At 43.5% G+C, this 25747-nt stretch overlaps 1 protein-coding gene across 5 annotated transcripts in view; it reads left to right on the top strand.

Annotated features, from left to right (window-relative positions):
• Positions 1-25747, top strand: part of MTHFD1 (methylenetetrahydrofolate dehydrogenase, cyclohydrolase and formyltetrahydrofolate synthetase 1) — a 74387-nt gene that overhangs the window by 39661 nt on the left and 8979 nt on the right. For 4 of the 5 annotated variants that reach the window (XM_073997519.1, XM_073997520.1, XM_005561466.4 and 1 more), the window contains 15 exons: positions 156-253; positions 445-618; positions 1947-2083; positions 5105-5151; positions 6420-6527; positions 6675-6749; positions 10421-10523; positions 13991-14067; positions 14998-15138; positions 16255-16323; positions 16617-16728; positions 16825-16964; positions 19260-19301; positions 22709-22809; positions 23933-24110. In XM_073997519.1, coding sequence (XP_073853620.1) covers positions 156-253; positions 445-618; positions 1947-2083; positions 5105-5151; positions 6420-6527; positions 6675-6749; positions 10421-10523; positions 13991-14067; positions 14998-15138; positions 16255-16323; positions 16617-16728; positions 16825-16964; positions 19260-19301; positions 22709-22809; positions 23933-24110 — 1602 coding nt within the window. The remainder of the gene's footprint in view (positions 1-155; positions 254-444; positions 619-1946; positions 2084-5104; positions 5152-6419; positions 6528-6674; positions 6750-10420; positions 10524-13990; positions 14068-14997; positions 15139-16254; positions 16324-16616; positions 16729-16824; positions 16965-19259; positions 19302-22708; positions 22810-23932; positions 24111-25747) is intronic. The other variant, XM_045396560.2, reaches the window with a different exon arrangement.

Below are 25747 nucleotides of genomic sequence, written 5' to 3' on the forward strand. Positions count from 1 at the left end.
GTGCCTGTTGACTCTGACCTCAGATGGAAGGATGGTAATAAGTGGGTGTGAAGCAGTTCATTTTGTGATTGAACTGGAGTGACCTGGAGCCTGAAACTGAGGTGAGGATTAAAATAACCACCTCTTCTAAGTTTCATTTATTTCATTTTGTTTAGAGCACAGTAGAGAGTGCCAAGCGTTTCCTGGAGAAATTTAAGCCAGGAAAGTGGATGATTGAGTATAACAACCTTAACCTCAAGACACCTGTTCCAAGGTAAAAATAAAATTTTACTGATTTAAAACTTTGTGAATTGTTCGTTTTTAGTTGAAAGATACTGTGGGTGCACATATGCTCCCTCTGAAGGCGCTATCGGTGGTTGGGGTTGGGTTGGGGGCTTGTTACTACTGTGGGATTAATTAAACTCAGTGGATAAACATTAATACCTATTTTCTATATTTCCAAAGTGACATTGATATATCACGATCTTGTAAACTGAAGCCCATTGGTAAGCTGGCTCGAGAAATTGGTCTGCTATCTGAAGAGGTAGAATTATATGGTGAAACAAAGGCCAAAGTTCTGCTGTCAGCACTAGAGCGCCTGAGGCACCGGCCTGATGGGAAATACGTGGTGGTGACTGGGTATGGTTTTTATTCATGTTGCCATCCAAATCTTCCTATCAGTCCTGATCGTTCATACCAGGCGTTGCATTTGCACTTTGCACATGTATGTAGAGGTGCCTTTAATTTGATTTTAGCATTTTCACCTATATTTGATCTCATTTGATCCTTACAGCAATCCTGAGAGGTAGGTAAGAATAGATGATAATCATAGATGAGAAAATTGGTCAAAGTTATCCATCTGGTAAGTGGAAGAGTTTGGTCTTAAAACCCGGTCTTAAGATAGAATCACCTTTTGTTGTTGTTGTTGCTGTTGTTGTTTTTGAGATAGAGTCTTGCTCTGTTGCCCAGGCTGGAGTGCAGTGGCATGATCTCAGCTCACCACAACTTCTGTCTCCCGAGTTCAAGCGATTCTCCTGCCTTAGCATCCTGAGTAGCTGGGCTACAGGTGTGAGCCACCACGCCCAGCTAATTTTTGTATTTTTAGTAGAGACTGTGTTTCACAATGTTGGCCAGATTGGTCTCGAACTCCTGACCTTGTGATCCACCCACCTCGGCCTCCCAAAGTGCTGGGATTACAGGCGTGAGCCACCGCACCCGGCCAGAATCACCTTTTTGAACCCCAAATTCATTAATTCAATGGATCTACTAAGCACTCATTTTATTGCTGGACTGAGGTTATATTAAAAAGCTAGTTTTTGAGTAGCTGGGATTACAAGTGTGCGCCACCATGCCCGGCGAGTTTTGTATTTTTAGTAGAGACAGGGATTTCTCCATGTTGGTCAGGCTGGTCTCAAACTCCCAAACTCAGGTGATCCACCCACCTCGGCCTTCCAAAGTGCTGGGATTACAGGTGTGAGCCACTGCGCCTGGCCTGAATATAAAATGAGAAATTAAAATTATAGCTGTGTCTCTATAAGATAAAGTATATTTGCTTCTTACAGCAAGAAGAGCTAAAATACAGGAATCATTTTTTTTTCTTAAAGTTTTTTGGAAATTACAACTAAGACTCTTGAAAAAGATGTCTTTCAGGGCTTTTGTCTTTCTTTTTCTTTGTCTTTTCTTTCTTTTTTTTACTTTAAGAGATGGAGTTTTGCTCTGTTGCCCAGGCTGGAGTGCAGTGGTGCAGTCATAGCTTACTGTAGCTTGGAACTCCTGGGCTCAAGTGATCCTCTTGCCTCAGCCTCCTATATAGCTGGGACTACAGGCATACACTGCTATGCATCACTTTGTTTTTCTTAATCTTTAGATTACGAGTCATTCTCTAGGGTCTGCTAGGTGTGACTTAGTGATTCAGATACACTTCACTTAATTCTTTAAACTTTCTCTCTTTTGCTTTCGTCTTGAAGAATAACTCCAACACCTCTGGGAGAAGGGAAAAGCACAACTACAATTGGGCTAGTGCAAGCCCTTGGTGCCCATCTCTACCAGAACGTCTTTGCATGTGTGCGACAGCCATCTCAGGGTCCCACCTTTGGAATAAAAGGTACTAGTGAGACTGGACCGTGGGTGATGACAGGGGACCTGCTTCTCCTTCAGTCCTCCCAGGCACACGTGACCTATGATACTTATGAGGTTTCGACTCATTTCAGCACCAGAAATGTCATTCTCACAAACCACTGTGACTATGCTTTTGATGAAGGCTGTCATTGGATCTCCCCAGCTCCTGCTGTCACTGTTTGCCACTGCACAGGGATTCTCTGGGATGGGTGATATGTAGCTGGGGGTGCTTTTATTTGACCCTCATAGTCCACTGCCACAGTAACAATAAAGGTAATCATAGCTACTGATCATCTTACGGATACTCTAGAGACAATGACAAACCCCACAGATGTTTCACTTTGTTGAAAATAAGAAAAGCCTACCCTTATTGAATATATGCTTTGTGCCAGATATTGTGCTGACCAGTTTTTGCATTTTATTTTATCATCCAGTACAAGATAGTATTGTCACCATTTTACAGTAGCAGCAACTGGGACTTCAGAGGTGGCTTGGTCAAAGGCACCTGTATTAAGTACCAGAGTGATTCTTCCATGTCTATTTCAAGCTCTAAGCTAGTACCATACTCATACTTTACCCTCAGATTTTTATTGCTGCGGTACTACGAACATGTGTTTTGTTTTGTTTTGTTTTTTTTGAGACAGGGTCTCACTCACTCTGTCGCCCAGGTTGGAATGCAGTGGTTGCGATCTCGGCACACTGCAACCTCTCCACCTTCTGGATTCAAGAGATTCTTCTGCCACAGCCTCCCAAGTAGCTGGGATTACAGGTGTGCACGACCATGCCTGGCTAATTTTTGTATTTTTGGTAGAGATGGGGTTTCACCATTTTGGCCAGGCTGGTCTTGAACTTCTAACCTCAAGTGATCTGCCTGTCTCAGCCTTCCAAATTGCTAGGACTATAGGCATGAGCCACCATGCCAAGCTGCTATCTTTTTTTTTTTTTTTTTTTTTTTTTGAGACGGAGTCTCGCTCTGCCGCCCAGGCTGGAGTGCAGTGGCCGGATCTCAGCTCACTGCAAGCTCCGCCTCCCGGGTTCACACCATTCTCCTGCCTCAGCCTCCCGAGTAGTTGGGACTACAGGCGCCCGCCACCGCGCCCGGCTAGTTTTTTGTATTTTTTAGTAGAGACGGGATTTCACCGTGTTAGCCAGGATGGTCTCGATCTCCTGACCTCGTGATCCGCCCGTCTCGGCCTCCCAAAGTGCTGGGATTACAGGCTTGAGCCACCGCGCCCGGCCTGCTGCTATCTTAATTAAAATAATTTTTATTAATTATGATAGGTTCTTAGAGTTAGCTTTCTCTGCTTGGTGACAGGGTATCAAATTTTGCTTGTTTTAGCAATTACTGCAAATGTTGACACGGGGTACACCTTCACCCTTCCACCTTTTTTTTTTTTTTTTGGCAATGGAGTCTCGCTCTTTTGCCCAGACTGGAGTGCAGTAGCATGATCTTGGCTCACTACAACCTCCGCCTCCTGGTTTCAAGCGATTCTCTTGCCTTAGCCTCCTGAGTAGTTGGGACTACAGGTGCATGCCACCATGTCTGGCTAATTTTTGTGTTTTTAGTAGAGATGGGGTTTCACTATGTTGGCCAGGCTGGTCTTGAACTCCTGACCTTATGATCTGCCCGCCTCGGCCTCCCAATATGCTGGGATTATAGGCGTGAGCCACCGTTCCCAGCCCACCCTTCCACCTGTTTTATAAATATAATCACTTAGTTCTGCTCTTGAGCTTGTCTTAACCCCCTTTCAACTTCAGCACGAGCTATTCCTTATTGTGCTTATTGAACTCTTTATTTTCCTTTTACTCTTATTGCAAATTGCCTCACTGCACGGTCTCTGCCTCACAAAAATGAAATACATATTAATAAATCTCTGGGCTGGGTGAAGTGGCTCATGCCTGAAATCCCAGCACTTTGGGAGGGCAAGGTAGGTATATTACTTGAGGCCAGGAGTTCGAGACCAGCCAGGCCAACATGGCAAATCCCATCTCTATTAAAAACACAAAAATTAGCTGGGCATGGTGGTACGTGCCTGTAATGCCAACCCATTACCCTCCAGCCTGTGAGACAGTATGAGACTGTCTAAAAATATATATATATATCTGATTTACATTTATTGCACTGATAACGTGGTAACCTGGACATTTTTGAGACACGGTCTTGTTCTGTCTGGAGTCCCAGCTCAGGCTGGAATGCAGTGGCATGATCATAACTCACTGCAGCCTTGATCTCCCAGGCTAGGATTACAGGCATGAGCAGCCATACTTGGTGTCCTGGACATCTTTAACTGACTTTTGGCTGATACAGATTGAGCATCAGAAATCTAGAAACCTGAAATCTGAAAGGCTCCAGAATTCTAAACTTTTTGAGTGCTGACACGATGCTCAAAGGATATGCTCATTGGATCATTTCAGATTTTAAGTCGTGGATTTGGGATGCTGGATCATTATGATGCAAATATTCCAACATCTGAAAAACAAAAACCCAAATCCAAAACCAAAATCCAGGCATTTTAAATAAGGGATACTCAACCTGTAATCCAAGTATAAATCTAGCAATCAGGCTGCTTTCTAACAGCCTAATCTATTTATATCTATTTAGGAAATATATCTCTATTTAGGAAAAATTGCAGTCTTTGTGTTAGGTGTATGTACTTTAAATATTTCTGTTTTAAAAGCCAAAGAAGCTTTATGAGAGTAGGAAATTGAACAGGTTTGCCTTTATGTAACTGTCAGCTGGGTGTTTTAACACATGCCGATAATCACAAGGAACCTATTTCTAAAGATAATGAGTAGGTATATATTTGTTCATGGTTTTGTCATTTAAACTCAAATTTCAATTGAGAAACTACTTAGTATTAGAAAACACTTGATCAAAACTGTCCAAATGATTGTAAAAGGTAAATAAATAAATGTGCTTAGTAGTTGCAATAATGCATTTGCATTTATTTGATTTCTGTCATTGGAGGATGCTTAACTGAGTCCCTACCCTTGACCTGTCCCCTAGGTGGCGCTGCAGGAGGAGGTTACTCCCAGGTCATTCCTATGGAAGAGGTAAAGTATTTTGGGATTTGGCTGAATTAGATCCTTTTTTTTTCTTTTTTCTCTTTGGCTGAATTAGATGCCTTTTTTTCCCCAAGACGGAGTCTTGCTCTGTTGCCCAGAGCTGGAGTGCAATGGCACGATCTCGGCTCACTGCAACCTCTGCCTCCCAGGTTCAAGCAATTCTGCGTCAGCCTCCGGAGTAGCTGGGATTACAGGCACACCACCACGCCCAGCTAATTTTGTATTTTTAGTAGAGACGGAGTTTCACCGTGTTGGCCACGCTAATCTTGAACTCCTGACCTCGTGATCCGCCCGCCTCGGCCTCCCAAAGTGCTGGGATTACAGGCATGAGCCACCACGCCCAGCCTAGATTCTTTATTATAGCTTTTTCTCTCTGGAAATTAGCCTTTTTTGTAGAGCTCTTAGTGGACAAATGACTTGTTTCCCAGCAGAAGCAACACCTAGGGGGAAAACAACTTTATTTGTAGACTTGTGATACAGCTTGGTTTCAAACTTTGGCTTTCAGTGGGAATGATCATTATAAGCAAATCACCAAATGAAGCATGGTATTGGGAAGCAGCAATACATAGCGAATTCAGAATTCATTTATGTAACAGCAGAAATAGGAACAGTGCATAGACATAGAGTTGGTGCTGCTCCCGTGCACTTCTCCTCGCTGTTTCAAGGTGTGTCCTCAGTAACCCAGTGTTGCTGTTGATCCCAGTGGTGTGGTATTTGTGGTCTCTGGACATCTCATTTTGGAAAAGCTGCAAGTTCTGTATTTGGGAGGAGATTCTTCTGCAGACAGATAATTGGTCATTTATGTTTTCTTTTTTTTGAGACAAAGTCTCCCTCTGTGGCCCAGGCTGGAGTGCAGTGGTGTGATCTTGGGTCACTGCAACCTCCGCCTCCCAGGTTCTCCTGTCTCAGCCATCCAGGTGGCTGGGATTACAGGTGCGCACCACCACACTTGGCTAATTTTTATGTTTTTAGTAGAGATGGGGTTTCACCATGTTGCCCAGGGTAGTCTTGAACTTCTGGCCTCAAGTGATCTGCCCACCTCAGCCTCCCAAAGTGCTGATATTATAGTTGTGAGCCACCATGCCCAGCCAGTCATTTATGTTTTCAAGAACTCTCTGTATTGGGTGTTCGTCCACTAGCTGGGCTGCCTTCAGTATTCCACTGGCTTTAAAATAGGGATTGAGCTTTGCAATAGAATGAAAGTTGGAAAGATACAGAGCAGCTGGGAGACTAATGTGGCTTCTGTTCTTTTGTAGTTTAATCTCCATCTCACAGGTGACATCCATGCCATCACTGCAGCTAATAACCTCGTTGCTGCGGCCATTGATGCTCGGATATTTCATGAACTGACCCAGACAGACAAGGTAGGATGCCAAAGCCCCATGAATCCCATTGAACACTTTTGAAAGTATTGAACCATCTGAATTAGTGTTGGTCTCTTGGGTGCTGAGGATGCAGGTAGCAAGGCAATGGGGTTCCTCTCATTTTAAAGCCCCTTTCTTTTCTTTAAGGCTCTCTTTAATCGTTTGGTGCCATCAGTAAATGGAGTGAGAAAGTTCTCTGATATCCAAATCCGAAGGTTAAAGGTAAGCTTTTTTTCTTCCACATTTTTTATATTGTGTGGAATCTGGAATCTGATCATTGATTAGGACATAAAAGTCTTCTTGGAGTAGCCTATTTTAGATGAAGTTACATCAGTAATCATAGTCTTAAAGTCGTGATACATAGCAAAGATTGATGGTAGAGGTTATTTCTCATTTATCTATAGATTAGAAGTGGCTAGTGTGGAATAAATAGAACACTGACAACCTGCCCTCAGCTCAGAAAAAAACGACACTTCCTTTATAACATGAACAAGAGTTAGGATGCCACTGTGGCAGCGTAGCAGCCTTTGGAGTTTGCATCATTGGGACCTTAAGCAAATTTGTTAAATGACTTGTTTCTCTGTTTACTCGTCTGTAAAATAATACTTGCCTTCCCCTGAATAGATAAGGGTCTGTGTTAAACAGTTAAAAGCGTGGTTATATCTATATGTTATTTGAATTTCTGTAACAAATATGCAGTTAGCATACACCATACCACCTGACCCAGAAATCTCACCCAAAATAAATCTCTGTTCACATAAAAATCTGTACATTAATGTTTTTAGCAGCTCTATTAATAATTTCCCAAAACTGGGACTAATCTAAATGTCTTTCAATGGATGAATAAATAAACAAACTGGTACATCCATACAATAAAAATAAATGAGCTATTGATACAAGCAACAACTTGGATGAATTTATGCTGGGCGAAAGAAGCCAGTCTCAAAAGCTTGCATATTGCATGACTCCATTTGTATGATATTCTCAATAAGAGAAAATTATAGTGCTAGGGAACAGATCAATAGATGCTAAGGGTATGGATGAAGCGAGGGTATGACCATAAAGGAATAGCAAAAGAGAGGTGTTTTGTTTTGTTTTTTGTTTTCTTTTTTGAGACAGGGTCTCTCTCTGTCACCCAGGCTGGAGTGCAGAGGCACAATAACAGCTCACTAAAGCTTCCACCTTCCAGGTTCAAGCAATCCTCTCACCTTAGCCTCCTGAGTACCTGGGACTATAGGTGCACACACCACCACACCTGGCTAATTTTTTACTTTATTTTTTGTAGAGACCTTGTCTCACCATGTTGCCCAGGCTGGTCTCAAACTCCTGGTTTCAAGCGATGGTCCTGCCTCAGCCTCCCAAAGTATTAGGATTACTGGCGTGAGCCACCACGTCTGGCCACAAGGGATTTTTTGTTTTTGTTTTCTGTTTTTTAATTTTTCAAAAAGGTATTGGTTTTGTTTGTTTGTTTGTTTGTTTGTTTAAGACAGAGTCTCACTCTGTCTCCCAGGCTGGAGTGCAATGGCGTGATCTCAGCTCACTGCAACCTCCACCTCCCAGGTTCAAGCAGTTCTCCTACCTCAGCCTCCTGAATAGCTGGGGTTACGGGTACCTGCCACCATGCCCAGCTAATTTTGGTATGTTTAGCAGAGACAGGGTTTCACCATGTTGGCCAGGCTGGTCTTGAACTCCTGACCTCAGGTGATCCACCTGCCTTGGCCCCCCAAAGTGCTGGGATTACAGGCATGAGCAAGGTTTTACTCTGTCACCCAGGCTGTATTGCAGTGGTGCAATCACATCTCACTACAGCCTCAACCTCCAGGACTCAAGTGATTCTCCCACCTCAGCCAACTAGGTAGCTGAGACTACAGCCAGGTACCACCATGCCGAGATTTTTATATATTGTGTAGAGACCGGGTTTTGCCATGTTGCCCAGGCTGGTCTCAAGCTCCTGGCTCAAGCGATCTGCCCACCTTGACATACCAAAGTGCTAGGATTACATGCATGAACCACTGAGCCCAGCTTTTTTCTTTTCTTTTCTTTTCTTTTCTTTTCTTTTCTTTTTTTTTTTTTAAGAGATGAGGAGGCTGGGCATGGTAGCTCACACCTGTAATCCCAGCACTTTGGGAAGCCGAGGCAAGCGGATCACCTGAGGTCAGGAGTTGGAGACCAGCTTGACCAACATGGAGGAACCCCGTCTCTACTAAAAATACAAAATTAGCTGGGCGTGCAGCTGCATGCCTGTAGTCCCAGCTATTCAAGAGACTGACGCAGGAGAATCGCTTGAACCCGGGAGGCGGAGGTTGCAGTGAGTTGAGGATGCCCCACTGCACTCCAGCCTGGGTGACAGAGCTAGACTCTGTCTCAAAAAAAAAAAATTGGACTTGTGTTTTACAACACTTCTTGGTCACTATGATACTGTGATTATTTAGGTCTAGGCTTAGGGAAATCTGTTGCTCAGTTATAGGGACAAACATGTTAATAATACCTTTGTACGTGTGTGAGTAATGTGAATTTGCAGATATTGGGATAAAATCACTTTTGTCAGACCCAGAAAAAACAGGGCTGGGAAGACACGAAAAAGAGGAGGCTCACACTTACACGTCTGTGATAATAACTGTTTGCAAGGCCTGTAATCCCAGCACTTTGGGAGGCCAAGGCAGGAGGATGACTTGAGCCCAGGAGTTCGAGACCAGCCTGAGCAATGAAGCAAAACCTCGTCTCTACAAAAAATTTTAAAAATGAGCCAGGCGTGGTGGCATGCACCTGTAGTTACACCCAGCTACTCGGGAGGCTAAGGCAGGAGCATCCCTTGAACCCAAAAGTTCAAGGTTGCAGTGAGCTATAATTGGGTCACTATAATCTAGCCTAAGTAACAGAATGAGATCTTGTCTCAAAAAGAAAGAGCAAAAATTGTTTCCAATGACTTCATAAAACCCCACAAGAAATCCCTTCACATCCTTCACACATCTCCTGCTTTGCACAGCTTGCACGTTTCAAATGTATACTTATGTTTCCATGACAAGACTTACCACTAGACATTCTTTAGGATGGGAGTAATTCAGATAAGATGCTCTTGAAAGGATGCTTTCGCAGTAACGGCAGCTGCACCAATGAATTGACAACTCTGCTTTGAGCTTCTGGGAGTGATGAATTCTGTATTTTTTATTTTATTTTATTTTTTATTTGAGACAGGGTCTTGCTCTTTCACCCAGGCTGTAGTGCAGTGGCTCAATCATGGCTCACTGTAGCCTCGACCTGAACTCTGTTTCTAAGCAGACTACATGAAGCTCTCTCTCCTTTTTTTTTTGAGATGGAGTCTCACCCAGGCTGGAGTGCAGTGGCATGATCTCGGCTTACTGCAACCTCTACCTCCTGGGTTCAAGCAGTTCTCCTGCCTCAGCCTCCCAAGTAGCTGGGATTACAGTCACCCACCACCATGCCCAGCTAATTTGTGTATTTTTTAGTAGAGACGGGGTTTCACCATGTTGGCCAGGCTGATCTCGAACTCCTGACCTCAGGTGATCTGCCCATCTCGGCCTCCCAAAGTGCTGGGATTACAGGTGTGAACCACCACACCCAGCCAAAGCTCGCCTTCATTGCTAGTAAAAGCTTCCCTTCCCTCACTAGGCATATTTGTGGCATCCCAAGTTATAATCCTCATCTCTCGTTCCTGAATAAACTCAACCTACTTGGAGATAATTTTTTGTAATGTCTTTTTTTAGGTTGACAGTGGGAAATAACCCCCAGCTTTCAGTTTTTCCTTCTGAATTCAAGATGGTTTGCATTTCCTAGAGGGGATCCCATTTAGAGCTAGAGATCAAAATTTTTGTTTTACATTTATTGTGCTTCTATTTGTCTTATTTTATGTTTTCATTTTCCTACCCTTTCAGAGACTAGGCATTGAAAAGACTGACCCTACCACACTGACAGATGAAGAGATAAACAGATTTGCAAGATTGGACATTGATCCAGAAACCATAACTTGGCAAAGAGGTACCAGAGCAGTGTACAAATCCCGTTTGTTTTGACTATATTGCACACCCCACACCCTCCAGAATAGTTGTTAAAATGTGAGGCTCAGAAGCTTCCATGTTGGTATTTTACCAGCGAAGGCATGACTAAGATGGTGACATTATTTCTTTTTCTTGCCACCTCTCAGTATCTCTCCTTATTAGCTGTCATCAAATCTCTCTTCATTGGATTGGTCGAACATTTTGCTGGCTATTCAGTGTTGACTGAAATTAGGGTAGTTAAACCAAAACTAACATTTTACAACTTTAATTTTATGCAAAAAGTTTTGGTGTCATGAAGTAGAGAAATTATGTTTAATCACTTATTGAATCGTGTGACCTTTATTCTTAGAACTCTTGTGTGGCATAAATGACTTGATTTTTTCTGTAGTTCTCTAGCTTACCTAATTTTTTTTTTTTTTTTTTTTTTTTTTGGGACAGAGTCTCCCTCTGTTGCCCAGGCTGGGCACAATCTCGGCTCACTGCAAACTCCACCTCCCAGGTTCACACCATTCTCTTGCCTCAGCCTCCCGAGTAGCTGGGACTACAGGCGCCTGCCACCACGCCTGGCTAATTTTTTGTATTTTTAGTAGAAACGGGGTTTCACTGTGTTAGCCAGGATGGTCTCAATCTCTTGACCTTGTGATTTGCCCGCCTCGGTCTCCCAAAGTGCTGGGATTACAGGCATGAGCCACTGCACCCGGCCTACCTAATCATTTTTTTACCTCATTTTATTAAATTCTCTTATATTAGGTAGCCTTCAAGGATTAATTACTTACCAATTTAGTAAGTAGGTTGCCTGGCTTCACTGCCATATGTTACTTTTCTCAATGCACAACTAGTGTAGCTTAGATTTTACTTTGCATCAACAGTGCAGCTTTCTATTCTGTATCACTATTGAGAAGGAATCTTCATCCCCTCATGCAGAATGCAGCTGAAGGCCAATTTATTGACCGTTTTTGTGATTTTCCTTGACTCAATAACTGTTGCTAGCTAATGGCATTTTTTAGATGACACTCTCAACGTCTAAAACCACACAGGAATTTCTCTGCCTTTGCTTCAATAGCTTTAGACAAATGGTATAATATTTTATAAGGAATAAGCTAAAAGTCCATTTTGAAGATTTAGTATCCGATTTACTTTTCTTTTGCTCCGTGTCTCATTCATGTTTTCTAAGAAACTAGAGGCAGTCATACCTATTGACTGGCTATTTTTTACAGAAATATTAGTTACATGAAACCTGATATTTTTTTCTTTTGAAAAATAAGGGTTGGCTCTAACAACGCATTACAGTAAGAGTGGGGCGTGTGTGTGTGTCTGATTGCTATATAAGACACTGCTTTTGGTATGAAATTATGATAGTCTTTATGGAAAATAATTTGGCATGTTATCAAGTGTCTTAAAAATGCTTCTCCTCTTTGACTCATTTAGAGTATGAACTGGGTTTTTTTGTTCATTTTGTGTGTGTGTGTGTGTGTGTGTGTGTGTGTGTTTTACTTTGAAATTATTTTAATTTTGAAATAGAAAACATCTTGAAAGGAAAAAAAACCCACAAAATATATAGGCAAATTTGTACTCTGTGAGCTTCTCACATCCTCACACTTCTTCACCAATCTCTAAGATGAAAAACTCTGTTCTAAAACATATTCAGCCATCAACAATGATGTTATTAATAGGAATATGGATCAATTTCATTTTGTGTTTCTTTGATATTGTTTGACATTTGATACTGAAATGGCAACTCCTGTTTCCTCTCCATACTCATAGTACGCTCAGTACCTCACTTCTGACACCAGATGGGTAGTTTTTCTCTTCCACAACAATTCAACTTTCACTTCTCCAGTGGATATTGACTGAGTATCCTATGATTTAACTCAATTCTGATACTAACTGTCTGGAGCAGATCCTATAGGTAAAGGGCTTAGTCCTACAAGACTGCCCCACTTCACACACGAATCGCAAATCCAGGTTGTCACCTGTGCTTCTGATCAACTGGTTATGAACTGGAGGGTCCCCACAATCCCCTGCTCAGGTTCATTTCCTAGAATGGTTCACAGAACTCAGAGAAGCATTTCACTTGTGTTTATGGTTTATTATAAAGGATACAGCTCAGAAACAACCAGATGGAAGAGAAGCATAGGGTGCATCACTCTCCCAGCACCTGGATGTGTTCACCAGCCCAGAGGCTCATCAAATGTTGTTCAGGATTTTTTTTTTTTTTTTTTTTTTTTTTTTTTTTTGAGACAGAGTCTCGTTCTTGTTGCCCAGGCTGGAGTGCGATGGAGTGATCTCAGCTCACCGCAACCTCTGCTTCCCAGGTTCAAGCGATTCTCCTGCCTCAGCCTCCTGAGTAGCTGGGATTAACAGGCATTTGCCACCATGCCCGGCTAATTTTGTATTTTTGGTAGAGACAGGGTTTCTCCATGTTGGTCAGGCTGGTCTCAAACTCTTGACCTCAGGTGATCTGCCCACCTTGGCCTCCCAAAGTGCTGGGATTATAGGCGTGAGCCACCACGCCCGGCCTGTTCAAGAGTAATATACACCCCTAATACCTTACCCAGAGGTTGGTGGGTGGGACTGAAAGTTCCAGTCCTCTAATCATTTGTTCTTTTTGGTGACCAGTCCTTTCCTGAGGCTGTCTAGGAGACCTACCATAAGTCACTTATTACCATAAACTCAGGTGTGATCAAAAGAAGTTTGTAATGAATAATAAGACACTCCTATCACCCTTGGAATTCCAAGAGCTCTATGAGCCTTGTGTCAGGAACCCATGGCAAAGGTCAAATATATTTCCTATTACACTACACATACAAAAAACCAGAACTGAGGGTACACTAAAATGTTAACAGTAGTTAGTCCTGGGAAGTCGTTAGTTGGTTAGTTGCTTGATCTTTGCCATGTTTTTCGTGGTTATACAATTGGATAGATATTCTGTCATCAGAATAGAAATTATCTCTGTTAAGTGTGCTATGTTTCCTAAATTTCCAGACCAGGACTGGCACCCAGCATGTTTCAAAAGATATTTGCACTTGCCCTGATTTGATGGCTCCTGTGTTTCTTACGGTGGTGGAAAGTCAATGAGTCATCATCCCACAGAACAACAACACAAACCTCAGTCTTTTGAAAAAATGTAGACTGCTCTGTTTTTCTTATATGTGGAATATGCTTTAAAATAGATTCCAGATTTCTAGTTAACTGTTTGAATTCTCTAGATGGAATAAAACCAAGCCACTCCACATTCCTTTGCTTTAAAAATAACTCCTGTGTATTTATGGTATATGAACATCATTTCTTAACTTTAACACATATTCTAGCTTTGCCATCCATTTTGAGATCAAATATTGATAGACAATCATGCAATTAGACTTATTGCTTTAAAACTCTGCTGCTTCCTTTAACTTTGTGGTCCTTTTACTCAAAATCGTTCTATATTTTGCCTGTCTGCTATAGTGTTGGATACCAATGATAGATTCCTGAGGAAGATCACGATTGGACAGGCTCCAACGGAGAAGGGTCACACACGGACGGTAACAATTTGTCCCTTTCCAAGGAGATTAGTTCGGAGGCACTAGATCTTGCTGCTTCTCTCCTCCTCCATCCTCTCTCATACGATTGATACTGCCAGGTGTTGTTCTGCCTTCTCCCTTTTAAAATGGAAGTGAGTAGGTGTGTGGCATTGAGCACTCCTGACAGCTTTTGCAATAAATCCCATGTGTCACCTGTGTGTTTTTCCCCCAGCATTTTTTCCTGGAGGTGGAGAGCCCCAAGTGAATATCCTTGCATAGAAATTGATTAAAATTGCTTCTTTTTTGTAGCCATTTCACTGTATATCTCCTTGGTTTAAGAGGTACCATATTGTTCCCTTGTATATGAAGAAAACAATAAGCACATGATTATAAGCGGCCATGATAAAATCATAGCTTTTTGGTCCTACTGTAACATTTATTTAAAAAAATTGACAACTCAGGGCTGGGTGTGGTGGCTCACGCCTATAATCCCAGCACTTTGGGAGGCCGAGGCGGGCGTATCACTTGAGGTCAGGAGTTCGAGATCAGTCTAGCCAAACCCCGTCTCTACTAAAAAAATACAAAAATTAGCTGGGCATGGTGGCACGTGCCTGTAATCCCAGCTACTTGGGAGGCTGAGGTGCGAGAATTGCCTCAACCCGGGAGGTGGACGTTGCATTGAGCCGAGATTGTGCCACTGTACTCCAGCCTGGATGACAGAATGAGACTCTGTCTTAAAAAAAAAAAATTGACAACTCAGGGTCTTGGAATAATTAATTAATATTTTTTGCTATTAGAAGATTATGTTCATTAAATATTTTGGGTAGTATTCTGTTATTCTATCCTTTTAAGCTATTTGTTTAAGCCTCAGATGTAAAAAAGGATCACTTGCAATTCACACTTCTGGTTTAACACACAGTTTTTGCTAGTGCTTCTTTTCCCTGCCCACAGGCCCAGTTTGATATCTCTGTGGCCAGTGAGATTATGGCTGTGCTGGCTCTCACCACTTCTCTAGAAGACATGAGAGAGAGACTGGGAAAAATGGTGGTGGCATCCAGTAAGAAAGGGGAGCCCGTCAGTGCCGAAGATCTGGTGGGTACCCAGGCATGCCAGGCTTGGCGACATCTGTATCTGTTGTCCTAGGGTCTTTCAGCAGTTATTAATAACAGAATTTAACGCTGTACTTAAGACATTGCAATTAACTCATCAGTTTAATCCTATTTTGCTAATTGCAAGATAATTATGAAATGTTTAAAAAGTACATCAGAGTGAATAATAGGTGGTATGCTTTACTAATAGATCACAAGTCCAGGTGATTTGAGTAACATCTTCATCCTGTGGGCATCTCTAAAAGTGGGCGTATGACTTCAATTTGCAGAGAACATCAAGAGTACCATTGCTTTATCTTTGTTGCTAGTTAGTTCAGCTACACTTTGATGGCTTAATAGAGTGACCTGATGTTAAAAGTTGGTATTGAACTCTTGCGTAATATTGCAGTTTCAGCTTTGGAAGACACATATTGAGTTTGGTATTTATAGAAATGTCTGCCCAGATACCAGAGTTACAAATAACTGAGTACTCTAGGAACAAGCATTGCCATGCTTTAACCGAGTCTAGAATGGATTTCTCACATCAGTCAGCAGCAGAGCTTGATAAAGATGCTTGTTTCCAGAGTCACATGTTTTTCCAGAAATTACATGTGAATGTCATTTTTATTCTATCTGGCAACTTTGGCTGGGCGTGGTGGCTCACGCCTGCAATCCCAGCACTTTGGGAGGCCGAGGCGGGTGGATCACAAGGTCAGGAGATCGAGACCATCCTGGCTAACACAGTGAAACCCTGTCTCTACTAAAAATACAAAAAAAATTAGCTGGGCGTGGTGGCGGGTGCCTGTAGTCCCAGCTACTTGAGAGACTGAGGCAGGAGAATGGCATGAACCCAGGAGGCAGAGCTTGCAGTGAGTCGAGATTGCGCCACTGCACTCCAGCCTGGGCAACAGAGCGAGACTGTGTCTCAAAAAATAAATAAATAAATAATTGGCAACTTCCTAGCATATCCAGAAAGAAACCATGAATGGTCTGATTCAGGTGAAAGTATCAGTTGGTCCAAGATGGCTAACATGGGTAAGCCTAGAATGTCAAATATTGGTTTCAGAAGGTTGGGTTTTTTTGCTGGTGGGAGTTCATGCTGCACACATTTGTTTCGTAGGGGGTGAGTGGTGCATTGACAGTGCTTATGAAGGACGCAATCAAGCCCAATCTCATGCAGACATTGGAGGTGAGCAGAGTGACTCCTGCCTTCTTGAATTGGTTTTGGACAGTCAGAGCAGAGTGGTTATAAAGCACACTTAACCTGGGTAGTCGAGACCTTCTCCACTTGCTCATCTCTTTCTTCTCATTCTTCCTCACACCTGTGACTGGGAGGTTACTAAAATAAAAGAGATGACTTTGTATTTTCCCTCTGGGAAGTATTTTTCCTTCTGATTCTAAATCAATTCCATATTCTTGAATGTATGATCCCACTTTGAAGCAGGATTGGCAACTCAGCTCACGGTGTCCTGGTTTCCACAGGGCACTCCAGTGTTTGTCCATGCTGGCCCGTTTGCCAACATCGCACACGGCAATTCCTCCATCCTTGCAGACCGGATCGCACTGAAGCTTGTTGGACCAGAAGGGTTTGTAGGTTAGTGTTTTTGCAAAACCAGTGAATAGACTGTATATTTCTTTTAACATCAGGGGAATTGGGATGACATTTTTACTGTTGCTTTCCTCCTTACAGTGACGGAAGCGGGATTTGGAGCAGACATTGGAATGGAAAAGTTTTTTAACATCAAATGCCGGTATTCCGGCCTCCGCCCTCACGTGGTGGTGCTTGTTGCCACTGTCAGAGCTCTCAAGATGCACGGGGGCGGCCCCACGGTGAGCAGTGGGTTGAAGTGTCTGATTATCAGCAGTGTGCTGACGGCCGAAAGGAAGTTGGATGACTTCTGCCTGTTTCTTCATTGAGCTGCTTTTATCCTCGTGATTAATAGGCAGCAAAAGCAAGGGATGGGCAGACAGCCCTTGTGTTGGCTGCCTTATCACTCACAGGCACTGTCAGCGCTCAGCATTTTAAGAGGGCCAAAATCGGCTGCCTACCTTTCGGAGGACATCTGACAACATCTAAACCCCTCCAAGGACGTGTGCTTGGCTAGCCCCACAAAAAACTGTTTTACGTTCAGACTGTTCTTTTTAAATCTGCATCCCTCTGTATAGTGACACTGGCAACCAGCCACCCAAACCAGTTAGCTGAGACAGAGGTCAGCCCCGTCTTGAGTAGTTCATGCTGGACAGGGCCTCCACACCCTAGGGAGGCAGCAGGGGAGAGGAGAATGACAGATCTGCCCAGGGCTGCCCTGGTAACAGAGAAACAGGTGGAGACTGGCTCATCCTCACCTCCAGCCTGAATTTTGTATTTCTCTGAATTCTTACTGCTTTGAAATTCCTACTACTCTACTTTTTATCCTAGTATTTTAACACCTTTTCTTTAGGTCCTACATGAAAAGGCATGGTGCTAGTTTTCTGAAATCATTTGAAAAACTATTAAATTCCTGTCCACCAGGAGCTTGTATTGTAACTTAGGAAATAAGGCTTCCTTCACCTACAGGATAAAAATCAAATTTCTTTTGGTCAGGGTTTGTTCTAATGTAGCAGTTCTCTGTTTTGGCCTCAGAACCTCTTTACACTCTTGACAGTTATTGAGGGCCTAAAAGAGCTTTTGTTCATGTGGGTTATAGCTATTGATATTTACCACATTAGAAATTCAAACTGAATTACATGTTAACATAAATAACTTTGTAAACATGAAAATGCACTATCTTTTCCCAACAAAATTTAGGCATTGTCCATTTTTCAGATCTTCTCTGGGTCCGGCTTAATTGAAGATAGCACTTAATCTGTTGTGACATCACATGTCTCATAACATTTGGAAAAGTCCATTATATGCTCAATGAGAGGATGATAATGAGAATAAAAGGGCCATAAGATGTTATGGAATCTTATGGAAATAGTTTTGACCTCATGGAGCCCTTCAAAGGATTGGGTCCCCAGAGCACACTGGGAATGCTGCCATAACAACCCCAGCACCCCATCCAGTCTTAATTATCCCTGAGTGCCAAAGGCACTCCCAACCCAGCACACCCCTTTCTGCTAGTAGCGCAGAATAGACTCCCTTTTTTTTCCCCAGTCACAACTAACATTCCTCTCTCTTACACCCCTCACTCACCCTCACACCATCGCACCTCCTTTCCTTGCTTCCTCCTGACCTCACAGTCAGGATAATGTCCTATAATGCTGTGCATGGAGGGGAACATTTGCACATATGGCTCTGTCAAGGGAGTAGGCGTCCTGCTCCCATTACCTTACTGACGGGAAGCTACGTGTAAGGTCCTTGCTTCTTGCTATGCCTCCTCATGACCCCTTCTGGAGTTGTAGCATCATGGTCTCACTGCAGTGGGAGAGGATGGAGCTTCCTAATCACTATCCACTGCCCATGGTGGGGCCCATGAAATGGACACCTTCACCCACTTGCTCAATTCTGTGGATGCAACAGGGCTGAGCCATGGCATAGATCAAGACTGGGGGCCGGGGGGCGTTGAGGGGGAGGGTGGCACCAGACATCTCCATCCTTTAGATACACTCTATAAAAGAGAAAGAAAATCCTTCTGTATTGTTTTCCCTCTTGTTTGTATTGACCCTACACCATGGTTCAGCTCCACCAATGCTGGGTTGGCATTGTGGACCAGCTCATGAAACCACAGCAGGGCTCATCACAGGCTCCATCGACAGACATCCCAGGATGACTTCCGCAGGCCCGACCGCTTCCTCTTTCCCCACACTGCCCTTGATTCCCAACCCCACTGCTATGGCCTTCACTCGATGAGTCACTGCATCTGCCTAGGGTACACCCCTTTCCACTTCTCCCACCATCGATCCGGTCCTTCTCACCTGCTTAATTCAGGTCATAGAGGTCTTCCACGCTGCTCAAAGCAGTCGTTTTTGTTCTGTGCTGTGTGATTGGTCACATGCCCTAAGTCCTTAGGGCAGGAAATAATCTTATACTACTGTACAGTCTGCAAGCATTGCAGCCTCTTGCCTTTAACACATGACAAGCACCGTTTTAAGCTAGGAGATTTAAATAGGAAATGCCTCTGACTCTGTTTCTTTTCCTTCCAGGTCACTGCTGGACTGCCTCTTCCCAAGGCTTACATAGAGGAGGTAACCTCAGTTATTTCTTATCACGTGTCCTAGAAAGCACCACACTTTGAATCAGCATTTCTCCACCTGGCCCGTGTGGAAATGAATGGGTTATTGCTGTGACCCAGGGTGCAGGGTGCCAAAAGGCCTGCAGTGTGCTGAGTAGTTACATTAAATGAGTAGATAGGGAAGATGGGCCTCACAAAACAGAATTGTCCTACATAGGGTGTCAATAAGCCACTGCCCTAGACCAGTGGTTGCTGCTCAACAGCTGATTTTGACCCCGGGGACATTTGGCAATGTCTAGAGACTTTTTTTATTATTACAACTGGAGGTGAGGAGTGCTACTAGGATCTAGTGGGTAGAAACAGGGATGCTGGCTAAACATCCTTTAATGCACAGGATAGCCCCCTACAACGTTATCCAGCTCAAATGTCGGGAGTGTGAGGCTGAGGAACCCTGTCCTAGACTAATAGCAGTTCCCTTCCATTGTCTTCCCTGCATTGGCTGGGTAAGTTCCAAATGCCGTTCAGATCAGAAACAAGTAGAGACCTTTTTTGAAATGGCTTCTCCTCTCCAGATTTAAATCGATATTAAAGGGCCAAGATACATGGTCAGGATTCTGGTGGTTTTTCTAGACAAAGCTTCCTGGATATTTATAGCATCAAACAGGAAGCTAGAGAACAACTGTGAGCTCAAACCTTTTCATATTTATGTCATTTACCATCAAAGAAACATCTCTGAAGCCAGTTTGGGGTGGTTACAGGAGAGACAGGCCATCATATAAGGTGGCAAGGTCACCTGCTGTCACTGCTAATTCAATTTTTCTGCCTTTTTGGAAGGCTTTTAAATTATCAAGCAATACAGGGTCAGCAGTGTTCAGGCCCCAAATGAAGTATTTCAAAACTGGCTAGAAAAAAATTGAGTCTGCCTGTCATCTGAGTTATGGTTTGCCTTTTATGGTCATTTGTCTGATTCATGCGTAGGAGGGGAATTCACAGTTCTGGCCCTCCTGCCACCCCACAGCCTTTCCTGTGTCTAATTACAGTGACTGCCCCTAGCTGGCCCAGCTGGTGTCTTCATTTAAGAAATTCTGCTTATTTAAAACTGTTCTTGATCAGCCTTACATATTAATTGGTTTTCATGTAAAGAATTAGCAGTGTTCTTTAGAAGCTCAAATAAATCATAATCTCAGTTTTCAATTATTAAAGGAAAAAAAGCATAAATCATTTATAATGAATCAGTTGTTTTCCACCTTTTATCCTACCCATTTCTGCTTTTTTGGTATCCACAAATATTACTGCTGGGTTTTGCTCATGATTCAGTATATGTATTTTTATAAGACTCTTTTATTTTTAAAATATTTAATGTATTGTTAAGCCTACAATAGTAATATACCCTTTGTAAAAAATAATAAACAAACATTACAAGAATATAATATATGTGAGTTGAGTCCCCTTAACAGTTCAGAGCATATTTCTCAACATTTAAAAAATTATCATGAATTATACGCATGTATTTTTGTTTGTCCTAAAATGGAATAATTAAGCTCTCCATGGTTTTGCACCTTTAGTACGTCTTGGACAGGTTCCATGTTAACACAGATGGGTCTCACTTTCATAACATCTGCATGATAAATATTCATTGAGTGTATGTATTGTAATTCATTGGCCCAGTCCCCCTTGGAGGAGGTTTATGTTTATAATTTTCCAATGCTACAAGCAGGGCTGCAGTAAACATACTTAAAGGTACATTTCCTTAATGGCTTCCCTTTAGTTTGTAGTACTTGGTTTTTTTGTTTGTTTGTTTGTTTGTTTTTTGAGATGGAGTCTCGCTGTGTCACCCAGACTGGAGTGCAGTGGCGCCATCTCGGCTCACTGCAAGCTCCGCCTCACGGGTTCACACCATTCTCCTGCCTCAGCCTCCCAAGTAGCTGGGACTACAGGTGTCTGCCACCACGTCCGGCTAATTTTTTTGTATTTTTATTAGAGACGGGGCTTCACCATGTTAGCCAGGATGGTCTCGATCTCCTGACCGCGTGAGCTGCCGCGCCTGGCTGGTTTTTGGTTTTTTTTGATGGACAGGGTCTCACTCTGTCACCTAGGCTGGAGTGTAGAGGCGTGATCATAGCTGCAGCCTCTAACTCTTGGGCTCAAGCAGTCTTCCTGCTTCAGCCTCCCAACTAGCTGGAAGAACAGGAACATGCCACCACACCAGGCTAGTTTTTTAATTTTTCGTAGAGACAGGGTCTCCCTATGTTGCCCAGGCAGGCTGGTGTCGAACACCTGGGCTCAAGTGATCCTCCAATCTCAGCCTGCCAAAGTACTGGGATTACAGGTGTGAGCTACCACATCCAGCTCGGTTTTTTTTTTTTTTTTTTGAGATGGAGTCTTGCTCTTTCGCCAGGCTGGAGTGCAGTGGTGTAATCTCGGCTCACTGCAACCTCCGCCTCTGGGGTTCAAGTGATTCTCCTCCCTCAGTCTCCCAAGTAGCTGGGATTAGAGGTGCCCACCAGCACACCTAGCTAATGTTTATATTTTTAGTAGATACGTGGTTTCACAGTGTTGGCCAGTATAGTCTCAATCTCTGGACCTTGTGATCCACCCACTTCATCCCCCTCAAAGTGCTGGGATGACAGGTGTGAGCCACCCCACCAGACCCAGCCTTTTTTTTTTTTTTTTTTTTTTAATTAACTTTTCAGTTGTGGAGACAGGGTCTTGTTATGTTTCTTAGGCTCGTCTCAAACTCCTGGGCTCAAGTGGATTCTCCTGCCTTGGCCTCCCAAAGTCCTGGGATTACAAGTGTGAGCCACTGGGCCCAGCCACTGGCCTGATTCCTAAAGACAGTATTTATCTTATTTCTTGCCCTCATTCACAGCCGAGTTCATTAAAACCTTTGAAAACATCGCTGCTTACTTCATATTTCCTGGCAGTATTTACGGCAGCCATGTAACGAATACCTCTTCTGTGCCAGCCACTATGTTGTTAGACTCTGTCTTCTGATGGAAGGGTCTGTGCTGTGCCGAGTAGAGTCAATTTGTATTATCATACCCCTACGAATACATAAAATCTAAAAACACAATTTGTAAATATAATTTGGGTAAGGGTAACTAACTCCTTTCAAACAGTAAATAAGCTATAATGTTATGGCATAATGACAGCAAATATACCAGCACTTTTTTTCTCGAAGGCTGGGAAACAAGCAGAGCTCCACTCTAGTGTCATAGGCTGGAGTGAAAGCTGCAGTCCTCCATAGCATCCACTCACAGCACTGGAAGAAATGCACCAAGGGACCTTCTCTTCTTTCTTGGCCTCCTTGTCCTGACAGTGAGTGGCTGCTGGCTCAAGGAGGTTGTTTGCCTTTGAAGAAGAACCTGCAGTGGTTTGCAACTCTCTGATCTCGTAGACCTTTCACTGTTGTTTTTATAGAACCTGGAGCTGGTTGAAAAAGGCTTCAGTAACTTGAAGAAACAAATTGAAAATGCCAGAATGTTTGGAATTCCAGTAGTAGTGGCCGTGAATGCATTCAAGTAAGTGTAGAGTGTAAGAGAAAAGGATGAATGTGGAAAATCTTCTGGAGCTGATTGTACAGCACTGCTTTTAGCTTTATTTTGTTTTTCAGTTACTGCTATTAGTTATAGCCTGTGGTTTTAGCCAGCACCATGACAGGCACTGCGTACGTCACAGCGGGCTCACCACCTCACCCACCGAGGGTCCCAAAGTCAGATTCAGCTCCTGTGGGCCCTTTTTCTTTCCACTGGGGGAAGTAACACACAAGCCTGAAGTTCGGTGTTCCTTTTTCAACTTTAGAGGCCTTTTATGCTAACAGAAGGTCATAGGCCTATAGTGTTCCATTATTTTACTCATCTGGTGGGATGTTGTCTTGACAAAGAATTGGGCATATTACACTGGAAGGGGTCATGCAAGAACTTGTGTGGGTTGTTTAGGTATTGCACTGGTGGTCAGGGTTTTGTTATAATGGCCTCACCACAGTAGAATGGGAAGCAAAATTCTTCTTTTTTTTTGAGACCGAGTCTCTCTCTATCGCCCAGGCTGGAGTGCAGTGGCACGATCTCCGCTCACTGCAAGCTCCGCCTCCCAGGTTCACGCCATTCTCCTGCTTCAGCCTCCCAAGTAGCTGGGACTACGGGCGCCTGCCACCACGCCTGGCTAATTTTTTGCATTTTTAGTAGAGATGGGGTTTCACCGTGTTAGCCAGGATGGTCTCGATCTCCTGACCTCGTGATCCTCCCACCTCAGGCTCCCAAAGTGCTGGGATTACAGGCATAAGCCACCGCGCCCAGCCAGCAGAATTCTTAAAAGCTAATATTTACTGATTCCTTGTGGAGTGCTGGGAATTTTCCAAGTACTTTACGTGAATTTACCATCTGAGTCTCATGATGTCCCAATGAAATAAGTGCTGTGATTATTCTCATATTACCCAGGTGGAAATTGAAGCACATAAAGCTTAGGTAACTGGCCAAAAGTTACCAGCTCGTAAGTTTCAGACCTGAGATTCAAACCCAGGCTGAATTTCTTAGTTAATGTTTGTTTATCAGTGGGTGATTCACATGAGGTTTAATGGCAAAAAGAAGACAGACTCTGTCTCTCCAGCTATTTTCCATGCTTTCATATGAAGTGCTTCCTTTACAGGACAGACACAGAGGCTGAGCTGGACCTCATCAGCCGCCTTTCCAGAGAACATGGGGCTTTTGATGCCGTGAAGTGCACTCACTGGGCAGAAGGGGGCAAGGGTGCCTTAGCCCTGGCTCAGGCCGTCCAGAGAGCAGCACAAGCACCCAGCAGCTTCCAGCTCCTTTATGACCTCAAGGTGGGTGATTTGCTGTTTGCAAAAACAAGAAAAAAGACGGAAAGGGCACAGTGAGGTTTCTGTGTGGCTACTTCTATTAGAGCCCCATGCTTCGCAGCTTCAGCCTTGTGGTTTGATTCCCACATAGGTGAGTTACCCAACCACAGCCTGGACTATGACCTGTAGGCAGCCTTCTTTTTATTTCTGAGACAGAGTCTTGCTCTTTTGCCCAGGCTAGAGTACAGAGGCATGATCTCAACTCACTGCAACTTCTGCCTCCTGGGGTAAAGTGATTCTCCTGCCTCAGCCTCCCGAGTAGGTGGGATTACCGGCGTCTGCCACCGTGCCCGGCTAATTTTTAAATTTTTTTAGTAGAAACGGGGTTTCACCATCTTGGCCAGGCTGGTCTCGAACTCCTGACCTCGTGATCCACCCACCTCAGCCTCCCAAAGTGCTGGGATTACAGGCGTGAGCCACTGCGTCCGCCCAGACAGCCTTCTTATAAACATATGCCATTGCTCACTTACAGAGAGGATTTAAGCAGGAATACCCCAGGGTGGCGGGGGAACCGTTGCTCATATCCTAACTTTGAAAAGGGTCAAAGTACAGGTGGCAGAAGAGAAGGTTACGTATAGACCAAATATGTAATTCACTGTAGCCTTTAACACAAGGCACCAACCATGTGGCAGATTGGTAAGGGGCTGCATCGAGCTTACAAAATTTTTCTGATGGCTTTTCAGTAAAGGGGGAAAGAAGTGGGCCCCCAGGCTCACTTCTCAGTAAGGTGCTGCCTCAATTTCAGGGCCCTCACATGCAAAACCAAAGTACTCCAGGAAGCTTCATCATTTTTTCCATCACTAAGCAAATTAAATTACACCTGGTCTAAGTAGAGCCCTGTTTACTCTATGATACAATAAAGTTAATTCAGGAAAAGGTTTTTCTTATTATAGGGTTGTGTTTTGTTTTCATTTATCTGTCCAATGTATTTCAGGATGTGATTTGACATTAAGTAGTATGGAAAAAACAATTGGAAACTTTGTTACGAATATGAGATATATGCTGTAGTTAATTTTCCTATTCTCTAGGCTAGTTTTTGGCTTGGTTTTTTTGTGTGTTTGTTTTTTGTTTTAAGACAGTGTCTTGCTCTGTTGCTCAGGCTGGAGTGCTGTGGTACAATCATGGCACACTGCAGCCTCAACCTCCTGGGCCCAAGTGGTCCTCCCACCTCAGCCTCCTGAGTAGGTGGGACCACAGACATGTACTACCAAGCCTGGCTAATTTGTTTTATTGGCCGGGCGCAGTGGCTCACCCCTGTAATCCCAGCACTTTGGGAGGCCGAGGCGGGTGGATCACCTAAGGTCAGGAGTTGGAGACCAGCCTGGCCAACATGGTGAAACCCCATCTCTACTAAAAATAAAAAAAATTAGCTGGGGCTGGAAGGTTGAGGCAGGAGAATCGCTTGAACCTGGGAGGTGGAGGTTGCAATGAGCTGAGATTGCACCACTGCACGCACTCTAGCCTGGGCAACAAGTGCGAAACTTCGTCTCAAAAAAAAAAAGTTTGTTTTATTTTATTTTTCTTGTAGTGACTGGGTCTCCCTATATTGCTCAGGCTGGTCTTGAACTCCTGGGCTTAAGTGATCCTCTTGCCTCAGCCTC

Source organism: Macaca fascicularis, chromosome 7 (genome assembly GCF_037993035.2).
Source record: "Macaca fascicularis isolate 582-1 chromosome 7, T2T-MFA8v1.1".
Classification (NCBI taxonomy): domain Eukaryota; kingdom Metazoa; phylum Chordata; class Mammalia; order Primates; family Cercopithecidae; genus Macaca; species Macaca fascicularis.